Source organism: Pimephales promelas, chromosome 20, assembly GCF_988280905.1.
Source record: "Pimephales promelas chromosome 20, fPimPro1.hap1.1, whole genome shotgun sequence".
NCBI classification, from domain to species: Eukaryota; Metazoa; Chordata; class Actinopteri; order Cypriniformes; family Leuciscidae; genus Pimephales; species Pimephales promelas.
This window is the reverse complement of record NC_142788.1, coordinates 5091974-5119431: the sequence shown is the minus strand read 5'-3', so window position 1 is coordinate 5119431 and position 27458 is coordinate 5091974. Positions and strand designations below refer to the sequence as shown.

The window sequence follows — 27458 nt, the reverse complement described above, 5'->3', positions numbered from 1 at the left end:
CGGCCCCAGCAGCAGCCTTCACCCGGGCCCCGGCGTCGAGGAGGCCGCAGGCCGGCGTCACAGCCCCCTCAGGCCGCTCGCCCCGCTAAACGCCAGGCCAAGCGAAGATCCTGACACGGGCCGCTCAGTGATCTCGAGTCTTTCACAGGAGGTGGTAGCAGGCCCCCTCCTTCCCCCGGTGGAGGGCCGGGGGAGAATCTTTTGTTCTCAGCTCCCCGCTGCTCACCCACGGGTGGGCAGCACCCTGAACTGGTTAAAGAAAGACTTGACATCCTCACTGAGCTCACAGACTGGAGTGGGTGCGTGTGTCGCCCCCGGGCTACGCCAATCCCTTCCCCCTCTATCGCCAGACCCCCGGCAGAACAGACCCCCGTGGAAGGCTCCGCTTTCCCTGGTCCCTTCTGTCGGGGAGCGGGCTTCGACGCATCCGAGCGGGGTAACTCCTGCACGCGTGCCAGTCGACCCGCACCGCTGCCCCTCCGGGGGGACGTCTGTGGTTCGTATGACCCCGCTGGCTCACTTCCTGGAAGCCTGGCTAGCGCTTCCCGGGGTATCCCGCTGGGTCATCAGAACGATCAGATTCGGCTACGCGATTCAGTTCGCACGGTCTCCTCCCCGCTTCTGGGGAGTTCGCTCCACGATGGTCGGTGGCAATGCCCCAGTCTTGAGAGCAGAGATTGCGACCCTGCTGGCGAAGGGTGCAATCGAGACGGTCCCTCCAGCCGAGGTGAGGTCCGGGTTTTACAGCCCCTACTTCATTGTCCCCAAAAAGACCGGTGGGTTACGACCGATCCTGGACCTGCGCATTTTGAACCGTTCTCTCCATCGACTACCGTTCAAAATACTCACGGCCAAACGCATTTTCGAATGTGTTCGGTATCAGGATTGGTTTGCAGCGATCGACCTGAAGGACGCGTACTTCCATGTCTCCATTCTCCCTCGACACAGACCGTTTCTTCGGTTTTCCTTCGAGGGCCAGGCATACCAGTACGCCGTTCTCCCATTCGGGTTAGCTCTGTCCCCTCGCGTCTTCACGAAGATCGTCGAGGCAGCCCTTGTTCCCCTTCGCGAACACGGGGTTCGCATCCTGAATTATCTCGACGACTGGCTGATACTAGCACACTCTCGAGCCCAGGTTTGCGAACACAGAGACCTGGTGCTCCGGCACCTAGCCCGTCTGGGCCTTCGGGTCAACCGGGAAAAGAGCAAACTTTGCCCCGTGCAGAGGATCTCTTTTCTCGGCATGGAGATAGACTCGGTCGCCATGTCCGCGCAGCTCACGAACGAGCGCGCACTCACTGCTGGCTTGCCTTCGACAGTTCGAGGGCAAGAGTGCGGTTCCACTGAAACTATTTCAGAGGCTCCTGGGGCATATGGCATCCGCGGCTGCGGCAACGCCGCTCGGTTTGCTTCATATGAGACCGCTTCAGCTGTGGCTTCGCGATCGAGTCCCGAGGTGGGCATGGCATCGGGGTTCGCTCCGAGTCCCAGTGACTCCAGCGTGCCGCGAACCTTCTTCCCGTGGTCGAACCTCAGCTTTTTACGGACCGGCGTCCCTATTCAGCGAGTTTCCAGGCATCTCGTTGTCTCCACGGATGCGTCTACCACGGGTTGGGGTGCCATGTGCAATGGGCATGCAGCCGCCGGTTCCTGGACAGGAGCCCAGCGCCTCATGCACATCAATTGCCTCGAGCTGTTGGCAGTACGGCTCGCCCTGCACCGCTTCCGAGCGTTGCTCAAGGGCCAGCATGTGCTTGTCCGCTCAGACAACACTACGGCAGTAGCGTACATCAACCACCAGGGGGGTCTACGCTCGCGCCAGTTGTCGCAGCTCGCCCGCCACCTCTTGATATGGAGTCAGAAGCACCTGAGGTCCCTTCGTGCAGTTTACATTCCTGGAGACCGGAACTGGGCAGCCGACGAGCTGTCCCGGGCCCGTCCCATCTCCGGCGAATGGCGACTCCATCCCCAGTCGGTCCAGCTGATTTGGGACCAGTTCGGGGAGGCACAGATAGACCTGTTCGCCTCTCGGGACTCGTCCCACTTTGCCCAGTTTTATTCTCTGACCCGCGGCACTCTCGGCTCGGATGCGCTGGTGCACAGCTGGCCACGGGGCCCACGCAAGTATGCGTTTCCCCCAGTGAGCCTCCTTGCACGGGTGTTGTGCAAGATCAAGGAGGACGAGGAGCAGGTCTTGCTGGTAGCCCCCTATTGGCCCACCAAGACATAGTTTTCCGAACTCATGCTCCTCGCGACAGCACCTCCTTGGCCTATTCCTCTGAGACAAGACCTACTCTCTCAGAGACGGGGCACTCTGTGGCACCCTCGTCCCGATCTTTGGAGGCTGCACGTGTGGCTCCTGGACGGGACGAGGCAGGTTTGAGTTCGCTGCCACCTGCGGTGGCGGCAACCATCACTTCCGCAAGAGCGTCGTCCACTAGACACCTTTATGCGCTGAAGTGGAACCTCTTCGTCAATTGGTGTTCTTCTCGCGGAGAAGACCCCCGGAGATGTTCGATCAGTGTCGTGCTTTCCTTCCTGCAAGAGGGGTTGGAGCGCAGGCTGTCGCCCTCCACCCTTAAGGTTTACGTCGCGGCCATTGCCGCTTCTCATGAAGCAGTGGAAGGTAAGTCCTTAGGGAAGCACGACCTGGTCATCAGGTTCCTGAGGGGAGCGAGGAGGCTGCATCCGCCTCGTCCTCCCCTCGTACCCTCTTGGGACCTCTCGGTAGTTTTAAGTGCTCTGCAGAGGCATCCCTTTGAGCCTTTGCAATCGGTAGAGTTAAAGTTTCTGTCCATGAAGACAGCACTCCTGGTTGCATTGGCCTCTATCAAGAGGGTGGGGGACCTGCACGCATTCTCCGTTGACGAAGCATGCCTGGAGTTCGGGCCGGCATACTCTCACGTGATCCTGAGACCCCGGCCTGGATATGTGCCCAAGGTTCCCACCACTCCCTTCCGGGACCTGGTGGTGAACCTGCAAGCGCTGCCCCTGGAGGAGGCAGACCCAGCCTTGGCACTGCTCTGTCCGGTACGTGCTCTCCGCATCTATGTCGACAGAACGCAGTGTTTCAGGACCTCAGACCAGCTCTTTGTCTGTCATGGAGGGAGCCAGAAGGGAAGGGCTCTCTCAAAGCAACGGCTGTCCCACTGGATAGTGGATGCCATTGCTTTGTCTTACCAGCAGCAAGGCCTTCCGTGCCCCCTTGGTGTGACGGCCTATTCCACTCGGAGTGTAGCCTCCTCTTGGGCTCTAGCGCATGGCGCCTCGCTAACAGACATCTGCAGAGCTGCAGGCTGGGCGACACCCAACACCTTCGCCAGATTCTATAATCTGCGAATTGAGCCGGTATCCTCTCACGTTCTCGTTTCGGCCAGTTCTGGATCCGCTCAGGTGTCTTCGCTTGCTCGCCACTCCACTCCCCGGACTGGATAAGTGCGATATTTCCTCAGTTCTTCCATTGAAGTCTTGAGTCCTCCAGCACCGACGATGCGGGCACCACTGCTGTTGCTCTGGATGCTGGCTAGGTGCCTCCATGCGCACGGTTCCCCATGGTAACCGTCTCATGTGTATTATCCACTGTAAGCCTCTCTGAGCATGTGTCTTCCCTTGGCAAGCCATCTGCCACCCCTGGAGTTGAAATTAGTAGCCACCTGCGGTTGGTGCTCCAGTGTTCCATATGCGTTCCTATGTGGCCATATGGATATTCGTAAGTCCTCCCTTCGGTAGGCAGCTGGTAGCATGTCCCTTCCGGGATATGTTTCCCAGTGTACCTTGGTAATCCTGTGTCAAAGTCGGATCCCCAAAAAAAAAAAAAAAAAAAAAGAGGTAAGGCTCGGGGGTCCAGACTTTCGCAGGGCACTGGAAGACAGCTTGAAGATGGCGTGATGGCACAGACCCCCAATCTCCGTCACTTCTGACGTAACTCGAAGTGACTACGAGAGGGAACGTCTCGGTTACGTATGTAACCCTCGTTCCCTGAGTAGGGAACGGAGACGTTACGTCTCCCTGCCACTTCTACTGTATCGCTGGGTAGATGCCGAGTTCAGTCTTGGCTCCTCAGCGAAGACATACTGCGGTTGCGTTCACTTCCTCCTTTTATACTCACGGAGTAGGGCGGAGTACGCTATGCAAATTTCCGCAGCCCCAAGGCATTGCATGCCATTGGCTCGTGTTTAAATACTCGAAGAGGATTGGCTTTCTATGCGAAATCCCCCCAATCTCCGTCACTTCTGACGTAACGTCTCAGTTCCCTACTCAGGGAACGAGGGTTACATACGTAACCGAGACATTTTTAGGCCCTGAACCTGTTACAGATATAACTGTCTTTTGCAAGAATGTAAGGAATGAAATGAGGCAAGGGTAGTTCCTTGTCATTTCTATTTTTTGCAAAAACAAGGACCTGTCTCCACTCACCAGCCAAATTTGTTCGGTTTCTGAAATGTTTCCATAGTTGATCAGGATAAAAGTGCGATGAACACTGGAGACTAAAACCGTTTGGAAAGAAACCACCTTCAAAATACCAACAGATGTTATTAAAAAACCTTCACTCTTCACAGGACAACACTAATTTATCATTAAACAACGATTGGATCTTACCCCTCCACCATTAGAGTATGGCACATTGTCCCAGGTAGCAACAAAAGCTGATGAAGCACTAAACGTTATGTTAGGGAAGTATTGCTTAACAGCTGCAGTGACTTGTGCCAGTACAGCACTGCTTGTGTCCTCTCTATAGGAGATAGTTCCTCCGCGTCTATTGTCAAGGTGAGTCCAAAGAGGAGCAATGAAGTCTCTTCCACAATTCAGAAGTGGGATTTTGTCAGACAGTTGCTCAGTAAATGTTAGAAGGCCATTGTTGTTCACCTACAATTTAGCACAAACATATGTTTGTGTGTTGCAAGAGGGAATATACAGAAAGAATTAAGAAGTAGAATTTGCCACAATTTCTACTAGTTGATTCAACAAATCAAATGTTCTCTGAATTTCACAATTACAACAACTTGTACATTGAGATATCAAAGTCTGAACAAAGTAAAGCAAGTAATTACACTCATTTAAAGAGACTTGTGATTTTAGATGCAAGTAGATGAAACATGTCTCTAAATATGCAAAATAACAACTAAACAATGCTTACAAAGGTCTGATTGTGTGTGCGTCCAAAATATTTCAAAGGCTGCTGCAATATAATGGCTTCGGAGCTTCCGTTATCCAATCGGGGGGTTACTAGTTCTCCATTTCCAAATGGTAGGAAATTAGATGGCACTAGGAGAAATGTAAGAGAGAAGGAATCCTTTAGTTCTTCCAAGAAACATAAGCTCTCTCTCACACACTGCACTAGTTAAAAGGTTTAAAGGGGAATTCACTAAGAATTGTGCTGGTTTATACTGTTGTTTATTTTTATGTATCCCATAAGATTTTAGAACCAGATTCATAACACAAATTATGTAAATATGGTACTGGAGTTAGGTTATTACAGACACAGAACTACTGCCCATCAGAATTTGCCCAGGGCGGTCCCACAGCTCGCAGGCCGTTTCTAAATGTGCAAAGTTGTGGAGAGTACAGAAGACTACTACAATCAGGCATATTTTCTTGGATTGTGAAGTACGATTCCCTCACTGCGATCCAGCACCTGATTAGCTTTTTATAAGGCTGAAAGGGCACAACATTACATGGTGCCAGGGCAAGCTCAACTGCAAAGAAGTTTCAGGTTTTGGGTTCAAACACGGCATGCTACAGTTGTAAAACTCCTCCTGCAATGACACTCCAAGCAACTAGGGAGAACTGTCTGCTCCTTCCTGCAATTACTGTCCCAGCCACTAAGTGTCATCACCTCCTGTGAACTCTTTAGTTATGACTGCTAATCAATTTAATGTGTTCCACCTGTATTTTGCCCTATTTAAGTTGGCAGTTTTCATTGAGCTGTGTTCATTCTTGAGTCTACTATCTATGGATTTCCTGAGTTCTAGAAGAGTTAAGTGCAGCATCTCTTTTGCCATTGGGCTTACTTCATGTTTTGTTTTGAGAAGCTATGATGGCTTGTTTGTTTGAATTTGTGAACTACAATCAAGTAAAGACTGCCAACTTTTGAGTTATCTGAGCCTCCTAGTTTGCTTCTGCACATGGGTCTTCTACAGACTGTCTTCCCCAGTAGACCAGAGGTAGAAAAATTGCTTTCTCTGTCCGGGAGACCCGGGGTCTAGACCCACCTTCGACACTTTATGTCAGTCAATTGTGAAAACAGAGGCACAAAAGTTTAGTGAATTCACCCTAGAACACCTTGTCATAACCAGTAACACAACTTGTTGGCTTACAGTTTGCTGAACCATCAACATGGAAAGACCAGCAAGCAGTCACATTGACATTACTGCTCGACGAGAGTTCTGGGACACTGGATGCTGGAATTGTGAAAGAACTGATAGAGTCCACAGTGTAAAAGCCAGCCTGTAGGAGTAAACAAAGTGTTTTAAGCTCTCATTCTATAAGAAGAGAGAGAACATTGTTGGTATCTTCTTCTTATTATGAACAACTCCTTTTGAAATGTATATCTGTATTTGTTTTTCTCATTTGTACAGTGCACAAGAAGCAGTTGGCAACTTTACTTACCTGCCATGGTTGTCCTGTTTCTGAAACATCTCCATAATAGATCAGGATGAAAGAGCGATGGACATTGTAGGCTAAAACCACTTGGAAAGAGGCCACCTTCGAAACACCAACAGACAGCATTCAAAATCTTCCAAATAAACCAGACGGACCATTCATTGAAAATCAAAGATTACTGTAGGTCTTACCCCTCCACCATTAGAGTATGGCACACTGTCCCATGTAGCAACAAAAGCTGAAGTAGCAGCAAAGGGTATTTTAGGGAAATATCGCTTAACAGCTGCTGTGACTTGTGTCAGTGCAGCACTGCTTGTCTCCTGCCTATAGGAGATAGTTCCTCCACGTCTATTGTCCAGGCGAGTCCAAAGAGGAGCAATGATGTCTCTTCCGGAATCCAGAGAGGAGTTGTAGGCAGGCAGCGGCTTGGTAAACGTTAGATGGCCATTGTTGTTCACCTAAATTTCAGTCCCACATTTTTTCAAAGGGATTTTAAAGAGAAGATTGAAGAAATTAGGGGTATATAAACAACTTTTATCTTCATGTTTGTGTGTTTTGGGGGTGGAATGTGACGCTTACAAAGATCTGATTGTATGTGCGCCCAAAGTATTTGAAAGGTGTCTGCAAGAAAATGACATCAGAGCTTCCATCATCGGCAGTGGGGATCACTATTTCTCCAACCCCAGAAGGAAGGAAACTAGTTGGCACTAAGGAAATATTAGGTGAGAAGAAATTATTTAGCTCTGTTGAAGAAAAAAAAAAGCCCATAAAAGGTACAGGTTAAGTCTGAGCTTCTGGTTTTATTGGCTTACAGTTCGGTGAGCCATCAACATGGAAAGAGCTGCGACCATTCACATTGACATTACTGCTGGATGAGAGTTCTGAGGCATTGGTTACTGGAATTGTGAAAGAATTGACCGAGTCTGCCGTGTTGTAACCAGCCTGTAGATGTAGAGTAAATTAATAGTTTTTAGGTCCTGAACCTGTTACAGATATAAATGTGTTTTGCAAGAATGTAAGGAATGAAATGAGGCAAGGGCAGTTCCTTGTCATTTCTATTTTTTGCAAAAACAACAAGGACCTGTCTCCACTCACCAGCCAAATTTGTTCGGTTTCTGCAATGTTTCCATAGTTGATCAGGATAAAAGTGCGATGAACACTGGAGACTAAAACCGTTTGGAAAGAAACCACCTTCAAAATACCAAAAGATGTCATTAAAAAACCTTCACTCTTCACAGGACAACACTAATTTATCTTTAAACAATGATTAGATCTTACCCCTCCACCATTAGAGTATGGCACATTGTCCCAGGTAGCAACAAAAGCTGATGAAGCACTAAACGTTATGTTAGGGAAGTATTGCTTAACAGCTGCAGTGACTTGTGCCAGTACAGCACTGCTTGTGTCCTCTCTATAGGAGATAGTTCCTCCGCGTCTATTGTCAAGGTGAGTCCAAAGAGGAGCAATGAAGTCTCTTCCACAATTCAGAAGTGGGATGTTGTCGGACAGTTGCTCAGTAAATGTTAGAAGGCCATTGTTGTTCACCTACAATTTAGCACAAACATATGTTTGTGTGTTGTAAGAAGGGATATATTGAAAGAATTTAGAAGAAGAATTTGCCATGATTACTACTAGTTGATTCAACGAATCAAATGTCCTCTGAATTTCACAATTACAACAACCAGTACATTGAGATATCAAAGTCTGAACAAAGTAAAGCAAGTCGTTACACTCTTTTAAAGAGATTTGTGATTTTAGATGCAAGTAGATGAAACATGTCTCTAAATTTGCAAAATAACAACTAAACAATGCTTACAAAGGTCTGATTGTGTGTGCGTCCAAAATATTTCAAAGGCTGCTGCAATATAATGGCTTCGGAGCTTCCGTTATCCAATCGGGACGTTACTAGTTCTCCATTCCCAAATGGTAGGAAATTAGATGGCACTAGGAGAAATGTAAGAGAGAAGGAATCATTTAGTTCTTCCAAGAAACATAAGCTCTCTCTCACACACTGCACTAGTTAAAAGGTTTAAAGGGGAATTCACTATGAATGAATTGTGCTGGTTTATACTGTTGTTTATTTTTATGTATCCCATAAGATTTTAGACCCAATTCACAACACGAATTATGTAAATATGGTTCTGGAGTTAGGTTATTACATTCACAGAACTACTGCCCATCAGAATTTGCCCAGGGCGGTCCCCCAGCTCGAGGGCCGTTTCTAAATGTGCAAAGTTGTGGAGAGTACAGAAGACTACTACAATCAGGCAGATTTTCTTGGACTGTGAAGTACGATTCCCTCACTGCAATCCAGCACCTGAATTGGCTTTTTAAAAGCCTGAAAGTGCACTCAACTACACAGTGCCAGGGCAAGCTCAACTGCAAAGAAGATTCAGGTTTTAGGTTAAAATACTTAATGCTAGAGTGACACACAAGTTTAATGAATTCACCCCTGAACACCTTGTCATAACCAGTAACACAACTCGTTGGCTTACAGTTTGGTGAACCATCAACATGGAAAGACCAGCAAGCAGTCACATTGACATTACTGCTCGACGAGAGTTCTGGGACACTGGATGCTGGAATTGTGAAAGAACTGATAGAGTCCACAGTGTAATAGCCAGCCTGTAGGGGTAAGAGAGAGAGAGAGAGAGAGAGAGAGAACATTGTTTCCTTCTTATTATGAACAGCTCCTTTCGAAATATATATCTGTATGAGTTTTTCTCATTTGTACAGTGCACAAGAAGCAGTCGGCAACTTCACTTACCTGCCATGGTTGTCCTGTTTCTGCAACATCTCCATAATAGATCAGAATGAAAGAGCGATGGACATTGTAGGCTAAAACCACTTGGAAAGAGGCCACCTTCAAAACACCAACAGAGAGCATTCAAAATCTTCCAAATAAACCAGACGGACCATTCATTGAAAATGAAAGATTACTGTAGGTCTTACCCCTCCACCATTAGAGTATGGCACACTGTCCCATGTAGCGACAAACGCTGAAGTAGCAGCAAAGGGTATGTTAGGGAAGTATCGCTTAACAGCTGCTGTGACTTGTGTCAGTGCAGCACTGCTTGTCTCCTGCCTATAGGAGATAGTTCCTCCACGTCTATTGTCCAGGCGAGTCCAAAGAGGAGCAATGATGTCTCTTCCGGAATCCAGAGAGGAGTTGTAGGCAGGCAGCGGCTCGGTAAACGTTAGATGGCCATTGTTGTTCACCTACATTTTAGTCCCACAATTTCAAAGGGATTTTAAAGAGAAGATTGAAGAAATTAGGGGTATATAAACAACTTTTATCTTCATGTTTGTGTGTTTGGGAGTGGAATGTGATGCTTACAAAGATCTGATTGTATGTGCGCCCAAAGTATTTGAAAGGCGTCTGCAAGAAAATGACACCAGAGCTTCCATCATCGGCAGTGGGGATCACTATTTCTCCAACCCCAGAAGGAAGGAAACTAGTTGGCACTAAGGAAATATTAGGTGAGAAGAAATTATTTAGCTCTGTTGAAGAAAAAAAGCCCCAAAAAAGGCACAGTTTAAGTCTGAGCTTCTGGTTGCATTGGCTTACATTTCGGTGAGCCATCAACATGGAAAGAGCTGCGACCATTCACTTTGACATTACTGCTGGATGAGAGTTCTGAGGCATTGGTTACTGGAATTGTGAAAGAATTGACCGAGTCTGCCGTGTTGTAACCAGCCTGTAGATGTACAGTAAATTAATAGTTTTTAGGCCCTGAACCTGTTACAGATATAACTGTCTTTTGCAAGAATGTAAGGAATGAAATGAGGCAAGGGTAGTTCCTTGTCATTTCTATTTTTTGCAAAAACAACAAGGACCTGTCTCCACTCACCAGCCAAATTTGTTTGGTTTCTGAAATGTTTCCATAGTTGATCAGGATAAAAGTGCGATGAACACTGGAGACTAAAACCGTTTGGAAAGAAACCACCTTCAAAATACCAAAAGATGTCATTAAAAAACCTTCACTCTTCACAGGACAACACTAATTTATCTTTAAACAAACGATTGGATCTTACCCCTCCACCATTAGAGTATGGCACATTGTCCCAGGTAGCAACAAAAGCTGATGAAGCACTAAACGTTATGTTAGGGAAGTATTGCTTAACAGCTGCAGTGACTTGTGCCAGTACAGCACTGCTTGTGTCCTCTCTATAGGAGATAGTTCCTCCGCGTCTATTGTCAAGGTGAGTCCAAAGAGGAGCAATGAAGTCTCTTCCGCAATTCAGAAGTGGGATTTTGTCGGACAGTTGCTCAGTAAATGTTAGAAGGCCATTGTTGTTCACCTACAATTTAACACAAACATATGTTTGTGTGTTGTAAAAGGGAAAATACTGACAGAATTAAGTAGTAGAATTTGCCACAATTTCTTCTAGTTGATTCAACAAATCAAATCTCCTCTGAATTTCACAATTACAACAACCTTTACATTGTACGGAGCCCGGGAAGTCACCTGTGGGGAAAGAAAAAACAATCCGAGGCGACCGTTTTGCAATCCGTCCCCTCAGTTTATAAACTGTACTCACGGATTCTTAAACTGTTCCCTCGGTTTAACAATTCGTGCCCCCGGATTAATAAACCGTACCCACGAGTTCCTAATCCATACTCTCAGATTTGTAAACCGTGCCCTCAGTTTTTGCAATCTGTACCCACAAATTCATAAACCGTGCCCACGCTTTCGCAATCCGTACTCACGGGTTTGTGGCTCGTCCCCCAGAGTGTGACGCATGATTCAACCAGGCCTCCTGTTTAGATGCGGGATGCATTGTTTTTAAAAGGACTTCACATTCAAAAATATAAATATAACATAAACACAAAGTTATAAGCCTATATTAATAAAACATTCATAAATTGTGTGAACTCTTAAGTGAACTCATTTAAAGTTATAAACGCAAATAATAGGCCTAATAATAATAATTAAGCTATTATTATTATTAGGCATTTAGGCTACATATTTAGATAGGCTATAAGACGCTTTTATCAAAAAAAGAAACAAAGCAATTCGTCAAATATCAGTCATAATACAGGTTAGACAATAATACAGGGCTGAGATTATCACAAATAAACACAAGATTTTGACGCATGTCCAAGAGTTTGTGCACAAAAAAATAAATAACATTGACTTTTTGCCTTTATTAAACATTTAAAATATTCGCAAATTAATATGAAGAAAAAAAAAAGACTTTCTAAAAACTATATTTTGCCTGCATTGCTAAATGAGAAGAGCATGTCTCTGGAACCATAGAGAGATGATTTATAGGTGATTTATAGGCTAAAATCATAATAAATGTGTCTGAAAAATAGCGATGGTTTTTTATTCCTTAGGCTACATAAACAGTTTTCTAGTGACGGGCGATCTCCATCTCCGCTGTAAAGCAGATGCACCTTAGAGAAATGCACCTTTCGGATTGTATAGCCTAATCAGACGGTATTTGCTTTAGATTCGAATTTGTTTGTTTAAAGTGGACATTTCAAGCTTTAGATAGGCTTTTGTTTCAGCTTATTTATGAGACGCGCTCCGGAGATCATGAAAGCGCGCCTGATTAAACAATATTTTTAACAAAACAAAAATATTTTATTTTACAAATAGGCCGTTTTCTTGTTATTGTGAGTTTGCACAAATAAAAGTAGTAGCAAATAATTGTATTATGTAAAATGTGTTTTTTCTGTATGACCAGAAATGCTATAGCCTATTTTAAATTGTTCCACTGTTGATAGGAAGTGTTTGCGGCCGCGGCTCAGTGACAGTGCGCTCCAAACAAACACTTGGATATGCATTTGTTTGTTATAATCTTAGCCCATTATTATTGTCTAAGGCTGATTTGACGAAATGCTTTGTTCTTTTTTTGTGGATAAAATAGGCCTATGTAGCCTAAATGGATTTTGATAGCTAACGTTAATTATTATTTGCGTTTATTACTATGAATGAGTTCACCGAAGACAGTAATATGTTTAACATAAAAAATGTATAACTTATAACCAAATCTTTTACAGTTTTTGAACTGTGTTATTATTATTTTATTTATTTTTTAGCTTATTCTATAGGCTACTGAGCTTTTTCCTCTAAAAAAAAGGACTTTAAAGAAGAAATTATCCATTTTAAAAAAGGATTTTAAAAACAATGCAATGCATCCCGCATCTAAACAGGAGGCCTGGTTGAATCATGCGGCACACTCTGGGGGACGAGCCACAAACCTGTGAGTACGGATTGCGAAAGCGTGAGTACGGTTTATGAATTTGTGGGTACAGATTGCAAAAACTGAGGGCACGGTTTACAAATCTGAGAGTACGGATTAGGAACTTGTACGGTTTATTAATCCGTGGGCACGAATAGTTAAACCGAGGGAACAGTTTAAGAATCCGTGAGTACAGTTTATAAACTGAGGGGACGGATTGCAAAACCGTCGCCTCGGATTGTTTTTTTTTTCCCCACAGGTGACTTCCCGGGCTCCGTATCATTGAGATATCTAAGTCTGAACAAAGTAAAGTAAGTAGTTACACTCATTTAAAGAGACTTGTGATTTTAGATGCAAGTAGATGAAACATGTCTCTAAATATGCAAAATAACAACTAAACAATGCTTACAAAGGTCTGATTGTGTGTGCGTCCAAAATATTTCAAAGGCTGCTGCAATATAATGGCTTCGGAGCTTCCGTTATCCAATCGGGGGGTTACTAGTTCTCCATTCCCAAATGGTAGGAAATTAGATGGCACTAGGAGAAATGTAAGAGAGAAGGAATCATTTAGTTCTTCCAAGAAACATAAGCTCTCTCTCACACACTGCACTAATTAAAAGGTTTAAAGGGGAATTCACTAAGAATGAATTGTGCTGGTTTATAATGTTGCTTATTTTTATGTATCCCATAAGATTTTAGACCCGATTCACAACACGAATTATGTAAATACAGTACTGGAGTTAGGTTATTACAGACTAGAGGTCTTCACAGTGCACCCGAGACCCGTCGGCCCCGGACCCGACCCGGGACCCGTAAGGGTTCGGGTCTATATTTTAAATGAGCAGCCGGGTCCGGGTCGGGTCCGAATCTATTACTTCGGGTCCCGGGTCTGTTTAACATTGTGTGTAATACCAACGCATTCTCATCCTTTAGCGTCATATAGGACGCGCTGTATAACAAAACGGCGAAATACTACTCACATGGCACCCGTTGTCGTTAATATAACACGCGCTGAGAACGGGCTGGTAATACAAGTGCGATCGGAGTGCAATCTTAAGCGCGTGTCATGTTTCTATGGCAACCAGAGCAGAGCTTCCGCCAAACCGCGCTTTGCATTTTCTCCAATGTTTATAATAATATAAATGAACTGTCTTGTTTAATCTTAAAGTTTTGGTGGTCAGATTCAGACTCAATGAAGAGCAGAGAGCACAGATATGATCAAGCTGAACAAGCAATCGTTATTATAGTTCAAAAGGGCAAACAGTTAAAGTTATTATGCGAGTTAACTCGAGTCAGAATGTACATGTGCAAGGCAGCATTTTTCATCCATCACCGTGACATCAAGTGGACTTTTAAAGCTGAAATAATGAGTGGATTAAGCTTGGAAAAAACGAGAGAAATAACATGGATAGAACTTTCTTGTCGGTGGATCGTAATGCATCACAGTCAGTCAGATAACGTCAGGAAGTGAGACGACGACTACTAAAATTAGGTAAGACAAAAAGTTTTATTTTTCGCAACTCGTGTGAAATAACATGTGACAATCGGGTCCAGTCGGGTTTGTGTCTTCCTGCCGGGTTCGGGTCCAGTTTTCAAATAATAGACGGGTCCAGGTCGGGTCCGGGCAGTACATTTATGGCATTTCTCGGGTCTGCACGGGTCCGGGTCAAACTTTTGAAATGAACGACGGGTCCGGGTCGGTTCGGTGTAGCACATTACGGGTCTCTTCCGGGTCGGGCATGAATTTTTGGACCCGTGAAGACCTCTATTACAGACACAGAACTACTGCCCATCAGAATTTGCCCAGGGCGGTCCCCCAGCTCGCGGGCCGTTTCTAAATGTGCAAAGTTGTGGAGAGTACAGAAGACTACTACAATCAGACAGATTTTCTGGGATTGTGAAGTACGATTCTGCGATCCAGAACCTGAATTGGCTTTTTAAAAGCCTGAAAGTGCACTCAACTACACGGTGCCAGGGCAAGCTCAACTGCAAATAAGATTCAGGTTTTGGTTTCAAATACTGAATGCTAGAGTGACACACAAGTTTAGTGAATTCACCCCTGAACACCTTGTCGTAACACAACTCGTTGGCTTACAGTTTGGTGAACCATCAACATGGAAAGACCAGCAAGCAGTCACATTGACATTACTGCTCGACGAGAGTTCTGGGACACTGGAAGCTGGAATTGTGAAAGAACTGATAGAGTCCACAGTGTAATAGCCAGCCTGTAGGAGTAAACAACATGTTTTAAGATCTCATTCTATAAAAATGAGAGAAAGAGAGAGAGAGAGAGAGAGAGAACATTGTTTCCTTCTTATTATGAACAACTCCTTTTGAAATGTATATCTGTATTTGTTTTTCTCATTTGTACAGTGCACAAGAAGCAGTCAACAACTTCACTTACCTGCCATGGTTGTCCTGTTTCTGAAACATCTCCATAATAGATCAGGATGAAAGAGCGATGGACATTGTAGGCTAAAACCACTTGGAAAGAGGCCACCTTCAAAACACCAACAGACAGCATTTAAAATCTTCCAAATAAACCAGACGGACCATTCATTGAAAATCAAAGATTACTGTAGGTCTTACCCCTCCACCATTAGAGTATGGCACACTGTCCCATGTAGCGACAAAAGCTGAAGTAGCAGCAAAGGGTATGTTAGGGAAGTATCGCTTAACAGCTGCTGTGACTTGTGCCAGTGCAGCACTGCTTGTCTCCTGCCTATAGGAGATAGTTCCTCCACGTCTATTGTCCAGGCGAGTCCAAAGAGGAGCAATGATGTCTTTTCCGGAATGCAGAGAGGAGTTGTAGGCAGGCAGCGGGTCGGTAAACGTTAGATGGCCATTGTTGTTCACCTAAATTTTAGTCCCACATTTTTCAAAGGGATTTTAAAGAGAAGATTGAAGAAATTAGGGGTATATAAACAACTTTTATCTTCATGTTTGTGTGTTTGGGGGTGGAATGTGACGCTTACAAAGATCTGATTGTATGTGCGTCCAAAGTATTTGAAAGGCGTCTGCAAGAAAATGACATCAGAGCTTCCATCATCGGCAGTGGGGATCACTATTTCTCCAGCCCCAGAAGGAAGGAAACTAGTTGGCACTAAGGAAATATTAGGTGAGAAGAAATTATTTAACTCTGATGAAGAAAAAAAGCCTATAAAAGGTACAGGTTAAATCTGAGCTTCTGGATGCATTGGCTTACAGTTCGGTGAGCCATCAACATGGAAAGAGCTGCGACCATTTACATTGACATTACTGCTGGATGAGAGTTCTGAGGCATTCGTTACTGGAATTGTGAAAGAATTGACCGAGTCTGCCGTGTTGTAACCAGCCTGTAGATGTAGAGTAAATGAATAGTTTTTAGGCCCTAAACCTGTTACAGATATAACTGTCTTTTGCAAGAATGTAAGGAATGAAATGAGGCAAGGGTAGTTCCTTGTCATTTCTACTTTTTTGCATAAACAACAAGGACCTGTCTCCACTCACCAGCCAAATTTGTTCGGTTTCTGCAATGTTTCCATAGTTGATCAGGATAAATGTGCGATGAACACTGGAGACTAAAACCGTTTGGAAAGAAACCACCTTCAAAATACCAACAGATGTCATTAAAAAACCTTCACTCTTCACAGGACAACACTAATTTATCTTTAAACAATGATTGGATCTTACCCCTCCACCATTAGAGTATGGCACATTGTCCCAGGTAGCAACAAAAGCTGATGAAGCACTAAACGTTATGTTAGGGAAGTATTTCTTAACAGCTGCAGTGACTTGTGCCAGTACAGCACTGCTTGTGTCCTCTCTATAGGAGATAGTTCCTCCGCGTCTATTGTCAAGGTGAGTCCAAAGAGGAGCAATGAAGTCTCTTCCGCAATTCAGAAGTGGGATGTTGTCGGACAGTTGCTCAGTAAATGTTAGAAGGCCATTGTTGTTCACCTACAATTTAGCACAAACATATGTTTGTGTGTTGTAAGAGGGAATATACTGACAGAATTAAGAAGTAGAATTTGCCACAATTTCTTCTAGTTGATTCAATGAATCAAATGTCCTCTGAAGTTTTACAACAATCTGTACATTGAGATATCAAAGTCTGAACAAAGTAAAGTAAGTAGTTACACTCATTTAAGAGACTTGTGATTTTAGATGGAAGTAGATGAAACATGTCTCTAAATATGCAAAATAACAACTAAACAATGCTTACAAAGGTCTGATTGTGTGTGCGTCCAAAATATTTCAAAGGCTGCTGCAATATAATGGCTTCGGAGCTTCCGTTATCCAATCGGGGCGTTACTAGTTCTCCATTCCCAAATGGTAGGAAATTAGATGGCACTAGGAGAAATGTAAGAGAGAAGGAATCATTTAGTTCTTCCAAGAAACATAAGCTCTCTCTCATACACTGCACTAGTTAAAATGTTTAAAGGGGAATTCATTATGACTAAAAACACAGCTCTTCGGCCTAGCATACACATAACACACTATAGACTTCCTAAATTCAAATTAGGCTGCATAGTTTAGATCAGTCGGAACTGGGTACATGCCCGTAAATCCTGATGTACTTGGTACATCATAAGAAGGATGGCGTCTACGCTAATATTAGCTTCTCTGTTTATCCCGAGGGACCCTCTATGTTGGACCTGTGCCTGGACCCATCCCGACTCATCCTTAAGCGCCGGCCTCATCGACACGACAGCCATTGGCACTGATCCTCAACAACTCGTCTCCAAACCCACGTGATTACTTCGACTTCCAAACAGATGGAAATGGACAATTCTCTTAATGTTTCGATCCAATTTGTTTTGTAATCACTGTTCTTTCGTTGGCCAAAGGAGAACTGGCCCCCCGACTGAGCCTGGGTTCTCCCAAGGTTTTTTTCTCCATTCAATCACTTGATGGAGTTTTGGTTCCTTGCCACTGTTGCCTTGCTTTTGGCTTGCTTAGTTGGGGACATTTAATATTCAACAATATTATTGATCTGTGTTGTATTACTTTCATGTTATCACTGTGAAGCCGCTTTGATACAATCATTGTAAAAAGCGCTATATAATAAATGTGACTTGACTTGACATGAATGAATTGTGCTGGTTTATACTGTTGTTTATATTTATGTATCCCATACGATTTTAGACCCGATTCACAACACGAATTATGTAAATAATACAGTACTGGAGTTAGGTTATTACAGACACAGAACTACTGCCCATCAGAATTTGCCCAGGGCGGTCCCCCGGCTCGCGGGCCGTTTCTAAATGTGCAAAGTTGTGGAGAGTACAGAAGACTTCTACAATCAGGCAGATTTTCTGGGATTGTGAAGTACGATTCCCTCACTGCGATCCAGCACCTGAATTGGCTTTTTAAAAGGCTGAAAGTGCCGTCAACTACATGGTGCCAGGACAAGCTCAACTGCAAAAAACGTTTTAGGTTTTGGGTTCAAATACGGCATGCTAGAGTGGCACAAAAGTTTAGTGAATTCACCCCTGAACACCTTGTCATAACCAGTAACACAACTCGTTGGCTTACATTTTGGTGAACCATCAACATGGAAAGACCAGCAAGCAGTCACATTGACATTACTGCTCGACGAGAGCTCTGGGACACTGGATGCTGGAATTGTGAAAGATTTGATAGAGTCCACAGTGTAATAGCCAGCCTGTAGGAGTAAACAAAATGTTTTAAGCTCTCATTCTATAAAAGAGAGAGAGAACATTGTTTCCTTCTCATTATGAACAACTCCTTTTGAAATGTATATCTGTAATTGTGTTTCTCATTTGTACAGTGCACAAGAAGCAGTCGGCAACTTCACTTACCTGCCATGGTAGTCCTGTTTCTGCAACATCTCCATAATAGATCAGGATGAAAGAGCGATGGACATTGTAGGCTAAAACCACTTGGAAAGAGGCCACCTTCAAAACACCAACAGACAGCATTCAAAATCTTCCAAATAAACCAGACGGACCATTCATTGAAAATCAAAGATTACTGTAGGTCGTACCCCTCCACCATTAGAGTATGGCACACTGTCCCATGTAGCGACAAAAGCTGAAGTAGCAGCAAAGGGTATGTTAGGGAAGTATCGCTTAACAGCTGCTGTGACTTGTGTCAGTACAGCACTGCTTGTCTCCTGCCTATAGGAGATAGTTCCTCCACGTCTATTGTCCAGGCGAGTCCAAAGAGGAGCAATGATGTCTCTTCCGGAATCCAGAGAGGAGTTGTAGGCAGGCAGCGGCTCGGTAAACGTTAGATGGCCATTGTTGTTCACCTACATTTTAGGCCCACATTTTTCAAAGGGATTTTAAAGAGAAGATTGAAGAAATTAGGGGTATATAAACAACTTTTATCTTCATGTTTGTGTGTTTTGGGGGTGGAAAGTGATGCTTACAAAGATCTGATTGTATGTGTGCCCAAAGTATTTGAAAGGCGTCTGCAAGAAAATGACATCAGAGCTTCCATCATCGGCAGTGGGGATCACTATTTCTCCAGCCCCAGAAGGAAGGAAACTAGTTGGCACTAAGGAAATATTAGGTGAGAAGAAATTATTTAACTCTGTTGAAGAAAAAAAGCCCATAAAAGGTACAGGTTAAGTCTGAGCTTCTGGTTGCATTGGCTTACAGTTCGGTGAGCCATCAACATGGAAAGAGCTGCGACCATTCACTTTGACATTACTGCTGGAGGAGAGTTCTGAGGCATTGGTTACTGGAATTGTGAAAGAATTGACCGAGTCTGCCGTGTTGTAACCAGCCTGTAGATGTACAGTAAATGTTTCAGATATAACTGTCCTTTGCAAGAATGTAAGGAATGAATTGAGGCAAGGGCATTTCCTTGTCATTTCTATTTTTTGCAAAAACAACAAGGACCTGTCTCCACTCACCAGCCAAATTTGTTCGGTTTCTGCAATGTTTCCATAGTTGATCAGGATAAAAGTGCGATGAACACTGGAGACTAAAACGGTTTGGAAAGAAACCACCTTCAAAATACCAACAGATGTCATTAAAAAACCTTCACTCTTCACAGGACAACACTAATTTATATTTAAACAATGATTGGATCTTACCCCTCCACCATTAGAGTATGGCACATTGTCCCAGGTAGCAACGAAAGCTGATGAAGCACTAAACGTTATGTTAGGGAAGTATTGCTTAACAGCTGCAGTGACTTGTGCCAGTACAGCACTGCTTGTGTCCTCTCTATAGGAGATAGTTCCTCCGCGTCTATTGTCAAGGTGAGTCCAAAGAGGAGCAATGAAGTCTCTTCCAGGATTCAGAAGTGGGATTTTGTCGGACAGTTGCTCAGTAAATGTTAGAAGGCCATTGTTGTTCACCTACAATTTAGCACAAACATATGTTTGTGTGTTGTAAGAGGGAATATACTGACAGAATTAAGAAGTAGAATTTGCAACAATTTCAACTAGTTGATTCAACGAATCAAATGTCCTCTGAATTTCACAATTACAACAATCTGTACATTGAGATATCAAAGTCTGAACAAAGTAAAGCAAGTACTTACACTCATTTATAGAGACTTGTGATTTTAGATGCAAGTAAATGAAACATTTCTTTAAATATTCAAAATAATATCTAAACAATGCTTACAAAGGTCTGATTGTGTGTGCGTCCAAAATATTTCAAAGGCTGCTGCAATATAATGGCTTCAGAGCTTCCGTTATCCAATCGGGGGGTTACTAGTTCTCCATTCCCAAATGGTAGGAAATTAGATGGCACTAGGAGAAATGTAAGAGAGAAGGAATCATTTAGTTCTTCCAAGAAACATAAGCTCTCTCTCACACACTACACTAGAAAGAAACCAATAAAAGAAAATAAAAGAAACAAAGATGGCGCCGTAGGAAGATTTCTCATATGTGCTGTCTGTTTTATGTTTGTGTGGTGAGCAGGATGGCCGAGGGACGTGAGAGAAAGTCGCGAAGCTGGTGGTGCGATTGCTAATGAGCAGCACCTGCGAAGCACATCGGTCTTTCATCTCTCACGGAGGAGCGGAGACATAAAGGGGGAGCGACGGAGTGGATGATCGAGAGAGCAACAGGCCTGATTTTGTTTGTATTTTACATTTTATTTGGCAAAAGCCAGCAGTCGTCCGTGAGGAACTGCTGGCTACCGAAAATAAAACATAACTACTGGCCAGCAGCCCCTCGCGGACGACTGCTGGCTTACCAAATAAAATATAAAATACAAACAAAAACAGGCCTGTTCCTCTCTCGATCATCCACTCCGTCGCTCCCCCTTTATGTCTCCGCTCCTCAGTGAGAGATGAGAGACCGATGTGCTTCGCAGGTGCTGCTCATTAGCAATCGCACCACCAGCTTCGCGACTTTCTCTCACATCCCTCGGCCATCCTGCTCACCACAGTTTTTATCTTTTATGCACTTGCCACTTTAAGCTATGGCCGCGAGACACTTCTGAGGATTCGTGTGGAAGTGTGTGGATTCTCATCTGTTAATATTGGTCTGAGGTGTGCCGATTTTGAAGCGTGCCCCATTCGAGGCCAGGAGTCGGGGCGCGGAGGTCGTGAGCAGAGTGAAAGGACTGGGCGGAGGCATCGCCACACACGCCGTTCATCTGAGCCCCTGAGTGGGGTTACCAGCACAGGCGACCAACGGCGGAGTCGCAGACACCGTGGGAAGTGAGGGGGGCTGCTTGTGAAGCTGTGTAGCGGGCAGTCGAGGATCCCGCTGCTGTCTATCTACTTGGCAAATATCCAGTCATTGCCGAACAAGACGGACGACCTGTTGAGCCGCATTAAAGGGTTAGTTCACCCAAAAATGAAAATTAAGTCATTAATTACTCACCCCCATCCTGTACCAACCCCGTAAGACCTTCGTTCATCTTCGGAACACAAATGAAGATATTTTTGATTAAATCTGAGAGCTGGATCACTCCTCCATAGACTTCCTAAGGGACTGGCTCTTGACGGCCCATAAAGTCATTAAAGAAAAGGTTTAAATATTCCATGTGCCTACAGCGGCTCAATTATAAGTTTATCAAGCGACGAGAATACTTTTTGTGCGAAAAAAAACATATATAACGACTTTATTCGACTATTCCATTACTTCCTTATGGGCGCATGCGCGAGAACTGAGACGAGGACGTTCTCCTTCGACTACTTCTTGTTACCGGCTGCTCACCGCTTAGGAGTATTACCGCCACCTACCGTATAAGATGATGTGCTGATATAGCTGGAAGCGCAAAACTTACTGTTTACAAGCAGAGGAAGATGCGCGCTGTACATACGCTTTTCAATTAGCGTATTTTCCGCACTTTAAGGTGCACTTAAAAACCTTTAAACTTCTCAAAAAACGACAGTGTTCCTTATAATCCGGAGCGCCTTATATATGGATCATCATTTTATACGGTAGGTGGCGGTAATACTCCTAAGCAGTGAGCAGCCGGTAACAAGAAGAAGTCGAAGAAGAACGTCGTTATCTCAGTTCTCGCGCATGCGCCCATAAGGAAGTAATGGAATAGTCGAATAAAGTCGTTATATATGTTTTTTTTCGCACAAAATGTAGTCTCGTCGCTTGATAAACTTATAATTGAGCCGCTGTAGGCACATGGAATATTTAAACCTTTTCTTTAATGACTTTATGGGCCGTCAAGAGCCAGTCCCTTAGGAAGTCTATGGAGGAGTGATCCAGCTCTCAGATTTAATCAAAAATATCTTTATTTGTGTTCCGAAGATGAACGAAGGTCTTACGGGGTTGGTACAGGATGGGGGTGAGTAATTAATGACTTAATTTTCATTTTTGGGTGAACTAACCCTTTAAGACCCAGCGTGAGGCCCGGGACTGCTCTGTGTTTTGTCTGATGGAGACGTGGCTACACAGTGGCGTACCAGACTCTTCTTTCCAGCCGCCGGATTTCTCTGTTCACCGCTCAGACAGGGTGAAAGAGCGCACCGGGATATCGAAGGGTGGAGGTGTGTGTTTTTTAACTGACGAACTTTGGTGCATGGATTGTTTCCTCTTGACCAAAACTTGCAACGCTAACTTGGAATGTCTTATTTTAAAATGCCGCCCCTTTTATCTCCCACGGGAGTTTTCGGTAATGTTCCTGTGTGGTGTTTAGATATATCCACGGGTGGACATTTTTGTTGCCTTGCAGGAGTTAAGTGACATTGTACACAAATTTGAGAACTCCCATGCTAATGCTTTGGCCATAGTAGCTGGTGATTTTAAAGGGGAAATGAAGCAGTGAATCAAGTTTACATGATTTACAAGATGGATTTCCAATATAATCAACAATTATATAAGGAACATTACAAATGTAAACATTTAGAAGAAAAAAAGAAAAAACTTTGTATCTTTCGCCACCAGGCCAATTTTCGCCAATTGGCGTTTTAAAAGGCTGAAAGTGCACTCAACTCCACGGTGTCATGGCAAGCTCAACTCCAAAGAAGTTTTAGGTTTTGGGTTCAAACACCGCATGCTACAGTGACACAAAAGTTTAGTGAATTCACCCCTGAACACCTTGTCATAACCAGTAAGAAAACTCGTTGGCTTACAGTTTGGTGAACCATCAACATGGAAAGACCAGCAAGCAGTCACATTGACATTACTGCTCGACGAGAGTTCTGGGACACTGGAAGCTGGAATTGTGAAAGAATTGATAGAGTCCACAGTGTAATAGCCAGCCTGTAGGAGTAAACAACATGTTTTAAGCTCTCATTCCATAAAAAAGAGAGAGATGACATTGTTTCCTTCTAATTATGAACAACTCCTTTTGAAATGTATATCTGTATTTGTTTTTCTCATTTGTACAGTGCACAAGAAGCAGTCGACAACTTCACTTACCTGCCATGGTAGTCCTGTTTCTGCAACATCTCCATAATAGATCAGGATGAAAGAGCGATGGACATTGTAGGCTAAAACCACTTGGAAAGAGGCCACCTTCCAAACATCAACAGACAGCATTCAAAATCTTCCAAATAAACCAGACGGACCATTCATTGAAAATCAAAGATTACTGTAGGTCTTACCCCTCCACCATTAGAGTATGGCACACTGTCCCATGTAGCGACAAAAGCTGAAGTAGCAGCAAAGGGTATGTTAGGGAAGTATCGCTTAACAGCTGCTGTGACTTGTGTCTGTGCAGCACTGCTTGTCTCCTGCCTATAGGAGATAGTTCCTCCACGTCTATTGTCCAGGCGAGTCCAAAGAGGAGCAATGATGTCTCTTCCGGAATGCAGAGAGGAGTTGTAGGCTGGCAGCGGCTCGGTAAACGTTAGATGGCCATTGTTGTTCACCTAAATTTTAGTCCCACATTTTCAAAGTTATTTTAAAGAGAAGATTGAAGAAATTAGGGGTATATAAACAACTTTTATCTTCATGTTTGTGTGGGGGTGGAATGTGATGCTTACAAAGATCTGATTGTATGTGCGCCCAAAGTATTTGAAAGGCTTCTGCAAGAAAATGACATCAGAGCTTCCATCATCGGCAGTGGGGATCACTATTTCTCCAACCCCAGAAGGAAGGAAACTAGTTGGCACTAAGAAAATATTAGGTGAGAAAAATATTGTTTAGCTCTGTTGAAGAAAAAAAAAAGCCCATAAATGGTACAGGTTAAGTCTGAGCTTCTGGTTGCATTGGCTTACATTTCGGTGAGTCATCAACATGGAAAGAGCTGCGACCATTCACATTGATATTACTGCTGGAGGAGAGTTCTGAGGCATTGGTTACTGGAATTGTGAAAGAATTGACCGAGTCTGCCGTGTTGTAACCAGCCTGTAGATGTACAGTAAATGAATAGTTTTTAGGCCCCTGAACCTGTTACAGATATAACTGTCTTTTGCAAGAATGTAAGGAATAAATTGAGGCAAGGGCAGTTCCTTGTCATTTCTATTTTTTGCAAAAACAACAAGGACCTGTCTCCACTCACCAGCCAAATTTGTTCTGTTTCTGCAATGTTTCCATAGTTGATCAGGATAAAAGTGCGATGAACACTGGAGACTAAAACCGTTTGGAAAGAAACCACCTTCAAAATACCAACAGATGTCATTAAAAAACCTTCACTCTTCACGGGACAACACTAATTTATATTTAAACAACGATTGGATCTTACCCCTCCACCATTAGAGTATGGCACATTGTCCCAGGTAGCAACAAAAGCTGATGAAGCACTAAACGTTATGTTAGGGAAGTATTGTTTAACAGCTGCAGTGACTTGTGCCAGTACAGCATTGCTTGTGTCCTCTCTATAGGAGATAGTTCCTCCGCGTCTATTGTCAAGGTGAGTCCAAAGAGGAGCAATGAAGTCTCTTCCACAATTCAGAAGTGGGATGTTGTCGGACAGTTGCTCAGTAAATGTTAGAAGGCCATTGTTGTTCACCTACAATTTAACACAAACATATGTTTGTGTGTTGTAAAAGGCAAAATACTGACAGAATTAAGAAGTAGAATTTGCCACAATTTCTTCAAGTTGATTCAACTAATCAAATGTCCTCTGAATTTCACAATTACAACAACCTGTACATTGAGATATCAAAGTCTGAACAAAGTAAAGCAAGTAGTTACACTCATTTAAGGCGAGATACGGCAGGCAAAATCATATTTTTTTTCACTTGTCAATTTTGAGATTTTGGGCTTTGTATTCAATAAAATGTTGTCTTTCAAACTTGTGCTGAAAAAATGTCCAAAATACACATTTAGGTCTTTATTTTACTACATTTTGTCTGTTTGCGTGTGTAGATTTTGCCTAAATTCCCCAAAAGTTGGCATTCTAAATCATCCTGCTGCTCCGTGATCGCGATCCGCACCCTGTCATCGCATACTCCTTTAGAAAGCTCTCTCTCTTCTCTTCAATGCTGTCGGATTCAAATATGGTAATTTCCTGTTTATCATCAACCAATCATGAAAGTAAAACGGGCCATTTAACTCGAAATGCACAATCCCATAAAAATCTTTAAAGGCCTTTTTCTCAAAATGAGTTTCTCACACTTCTAGTGACGATTTTCCACTTCTGTAGCACCTGCATATACCAAACTTTACAGCTGTATTCCTAACAATATTGTGAAGGTTTGATCAGAGGGATTTGATGATATATCATTCTTGGCCTGATTTATATGACATTTTATGCCTAAAAATAGGGTAGAATTCTATTTTTTAAGGCCATTGGCAGTATTTTCTGATATACAGGGTCACAAAAGGAGATATTCATAATCCCCTCTGAAAATGTCTTTTCACAAAATGTAAACATAATTTTGAACCTTGTTTTTTTAATGGTCAGATTTGTCACTTCAAAATACATGCAAATTAGCACGTATTTAATTAGATATAGCCTGATTAGAATATTTAAACATAAAATTAGAGAAAACTTGCAATACATTTTTTCTCCTAGTTATGCGAGTAATCAATTGGTAAAGTTTCATGGTGACATCTGTAAGTTAAAATTGTTATCCTATTCACCTGCAGTGTCTCGCCTTAAAGAGACTTGTGATATTGGATGCAAGTAGATGAAACATGTCTCTAAATTTGCAAAATAACAACTAAACAATGCTTACAAAGGTCTGATTGTGTGTGCGTCCAAAATATTTCAAAGGCTGCTGCAATATAATGGCTTCGGAGCTTCCGTTATCCAATCGGGGCGTTACTAGTTCTCCATTCCCAAATGGTAGGAAATTAGATGGCACTAGGAGAAATGTAAGAGAGAAGGAATCCTTTAGTTCTTCCAAGAAACATACAGTAAGCTCTCTCTCACACACTGCACTAATTAAAACGTTTAAAGGTGAATTCACTAAGAATGAATTGTGCTGGTTTATACTGTTGTTTATTTTTATGTATCCCATAAGATTTTAGACCCAATTCACAACACGAATTATGTAAATACGGTACTGGAGTTAGGTTATTACAGACACAGAACTACTGCCCATCAGAATTGCCCAGGGCGGTCCCCCAGCTCGCGGGCCGTTTCTAAATGTTCAAAGTTGTGGAGAGTACAGAAGACTACTACAATCAGGCAGATTTTCTGGGATTGTCAAGTACGACTCACTCACTGCGATCCAGCACCTGAATTGGTGTTTTAAAAGGCTAAAAGTGCACTCAACTACACAGTGCCAGGGCAAGCTCAACTGCAAAGAAGTTTCAGGTTTTGGTTTCAAACACGGCATACCAAAATGGCACAAACGTTTAGTGAATTCACCCCTGAACAACTTGTCATAACCAGTAACACAACTCGTTGGCTTACAGTTTGGTGAACCATCAACATGGAAAGACCAGCAAGCAGTCACATTGACATTACTGCTCGACGAGAGTTCTGGGACACTGGATGCTGAAATTGTGAAAGAACTGATAGAGTCCACAGTGTAATAGCCAGCCTGTAGGAGTAAACAAAGTGTTTTAAGCTCTCATTCTATAAAAAGGGAGAGAGAGAACATTGTTGGTATCTTCTTCTTATTATGAACAACTCCTTTTGAAATGTATATCTGTATTTGTTTTTCTCATTTGTACAGTGCACAAGAAGCAGTTGGCAACTTCACTTACCTGCCATGGTTGTCCTGTTTCTGCAACATCTCCATAATAGATCAGGATGAAAGAGCGATGGACATTGTAGGCTAAAACCACTTGGAAAGAGGCCACCTTCAAAACACCAACAGACAGCATTTAAAATCTTCCAAATAAACCAGATGGACCATTCATTGAAAATCAAAGATTACTGTAG

General features: G+C 43.4%; 2 protein-coding genes and 1 pseudogene across 2 annotated transcripts in view; all 3 read right to left on the bottom strand.

Moving 5' to 3' along the window:
- LOC120491899 (uncharacterized) overlaps positions 1-9490 on the bottom strand; it is a 64991-nt gene extending 55501 nt beyond the window's left edge. The window contains exons 1-13 of the mRNA XM_089124759.1: positions 9371-9490; positions 9099-9228; positions 8420-8547; positions 7882-8148; positions 7699-7794; positions 7416-7545; positions 7183-7310; positions 6795-7061; positions 6610-6705; positions 6318-6447; positions 5138-5265; positions 4600-4866; positions 4417-4512 (exon numbers count right to left, since the gene is read on the bottom strand). Of these exons, the coding sequence (XP_088980885.1) occupies positions 4417-4512; positions 4600-4866; positions 5138-5265; positions 6318-6447; positions 6610-6705; positions 6795-7061; positions 7183-7310; positions 7416-7545; positions 7699-7794; positions 7882-8148; positions 8420-8547; positions 9099-9228; positions 9371-9490 (1983 nt within the window). The remainder of the gene's footprint in view (positions 1-4416; positions 4513-4599; positions 4867-5137; positions 5266-6317; positions 6448-6609; positions 6706-6794; positions 7062-7182; positions 7311-7415; positions 7546-7698; positions 7795-7881; positions 8149-8419; positions 8548-9098; positions 9229-9370) is intronic.
- Positions 9491-9522: 32 nt separating this feature from the next.
- Positions 9523-16405, bottom strand: LOC148970529 (uncharacterized; annotated as a pseudogene).
- Positions 16406-16434: 29 nt separating this feature from the next.
- LOC148970528 (uncharacterized) overlaps positions 16435-27458 on the bottom strand; it is a 35124-nt gene continuing 24100 nt past the window's right edge. Inside the window, exons 41-60 of the mRNA XM_089124760.1 lie at positions 27281-27376; positions 26985-27114; positions 26302-26429; positions 24864-25130; positions 24681-24776; positions 24397-24526; positions 24163-24290; positions 23782-24048; positions 23597-23692; positions 23308-23437; positions 20385-20512; positions 19847-20113; positions 19664-19759; positions 19405-19534; positions 19175-19302; positions 18788-19054; positions 18603-18698; positions 18316-18445; positions 17000-17127; positions 16435-16734 (exon numbers count right to left, since the gene is read on the bottom strand). Of these exons, the coding sequence (XP_088980886.1) occupies positions 16435-16734; positions 17000-17127; positions 18316-18445; positions 18603-18698; positions 18788-19054; positions 19175-19302; positions 19405-19534; positions 19664-19759; positions 19847-20113; positions 20385-20512; positions 23308-23437; positions 23597-23692; positions 23782-24048; positions 24163-24290; positions 24397-24526; positions 24681-24776; positions 24864-25130; positions 26302-26429; positions 26985-27114; positions 27281-27376 (3138 nt within the window). The remainder of the gene's footprint in view (positions 16735-16999; positions 17128-18315; positions 18446-18602; positions 18699-18787; positions 19055-19174; positions 19303-19404; positions 19535-19663; positions 19760-19846; positions 20114-20384; positions 20513-23307; positions 23438-23596; positions 23693-23781; positions 24049-24162; positions 24291-24396; positions 24527-24680; positions 24777-24863; positions 25131-26301; positions 26430-26984; positions 27115-27280; positions 27377-27458) is intronic.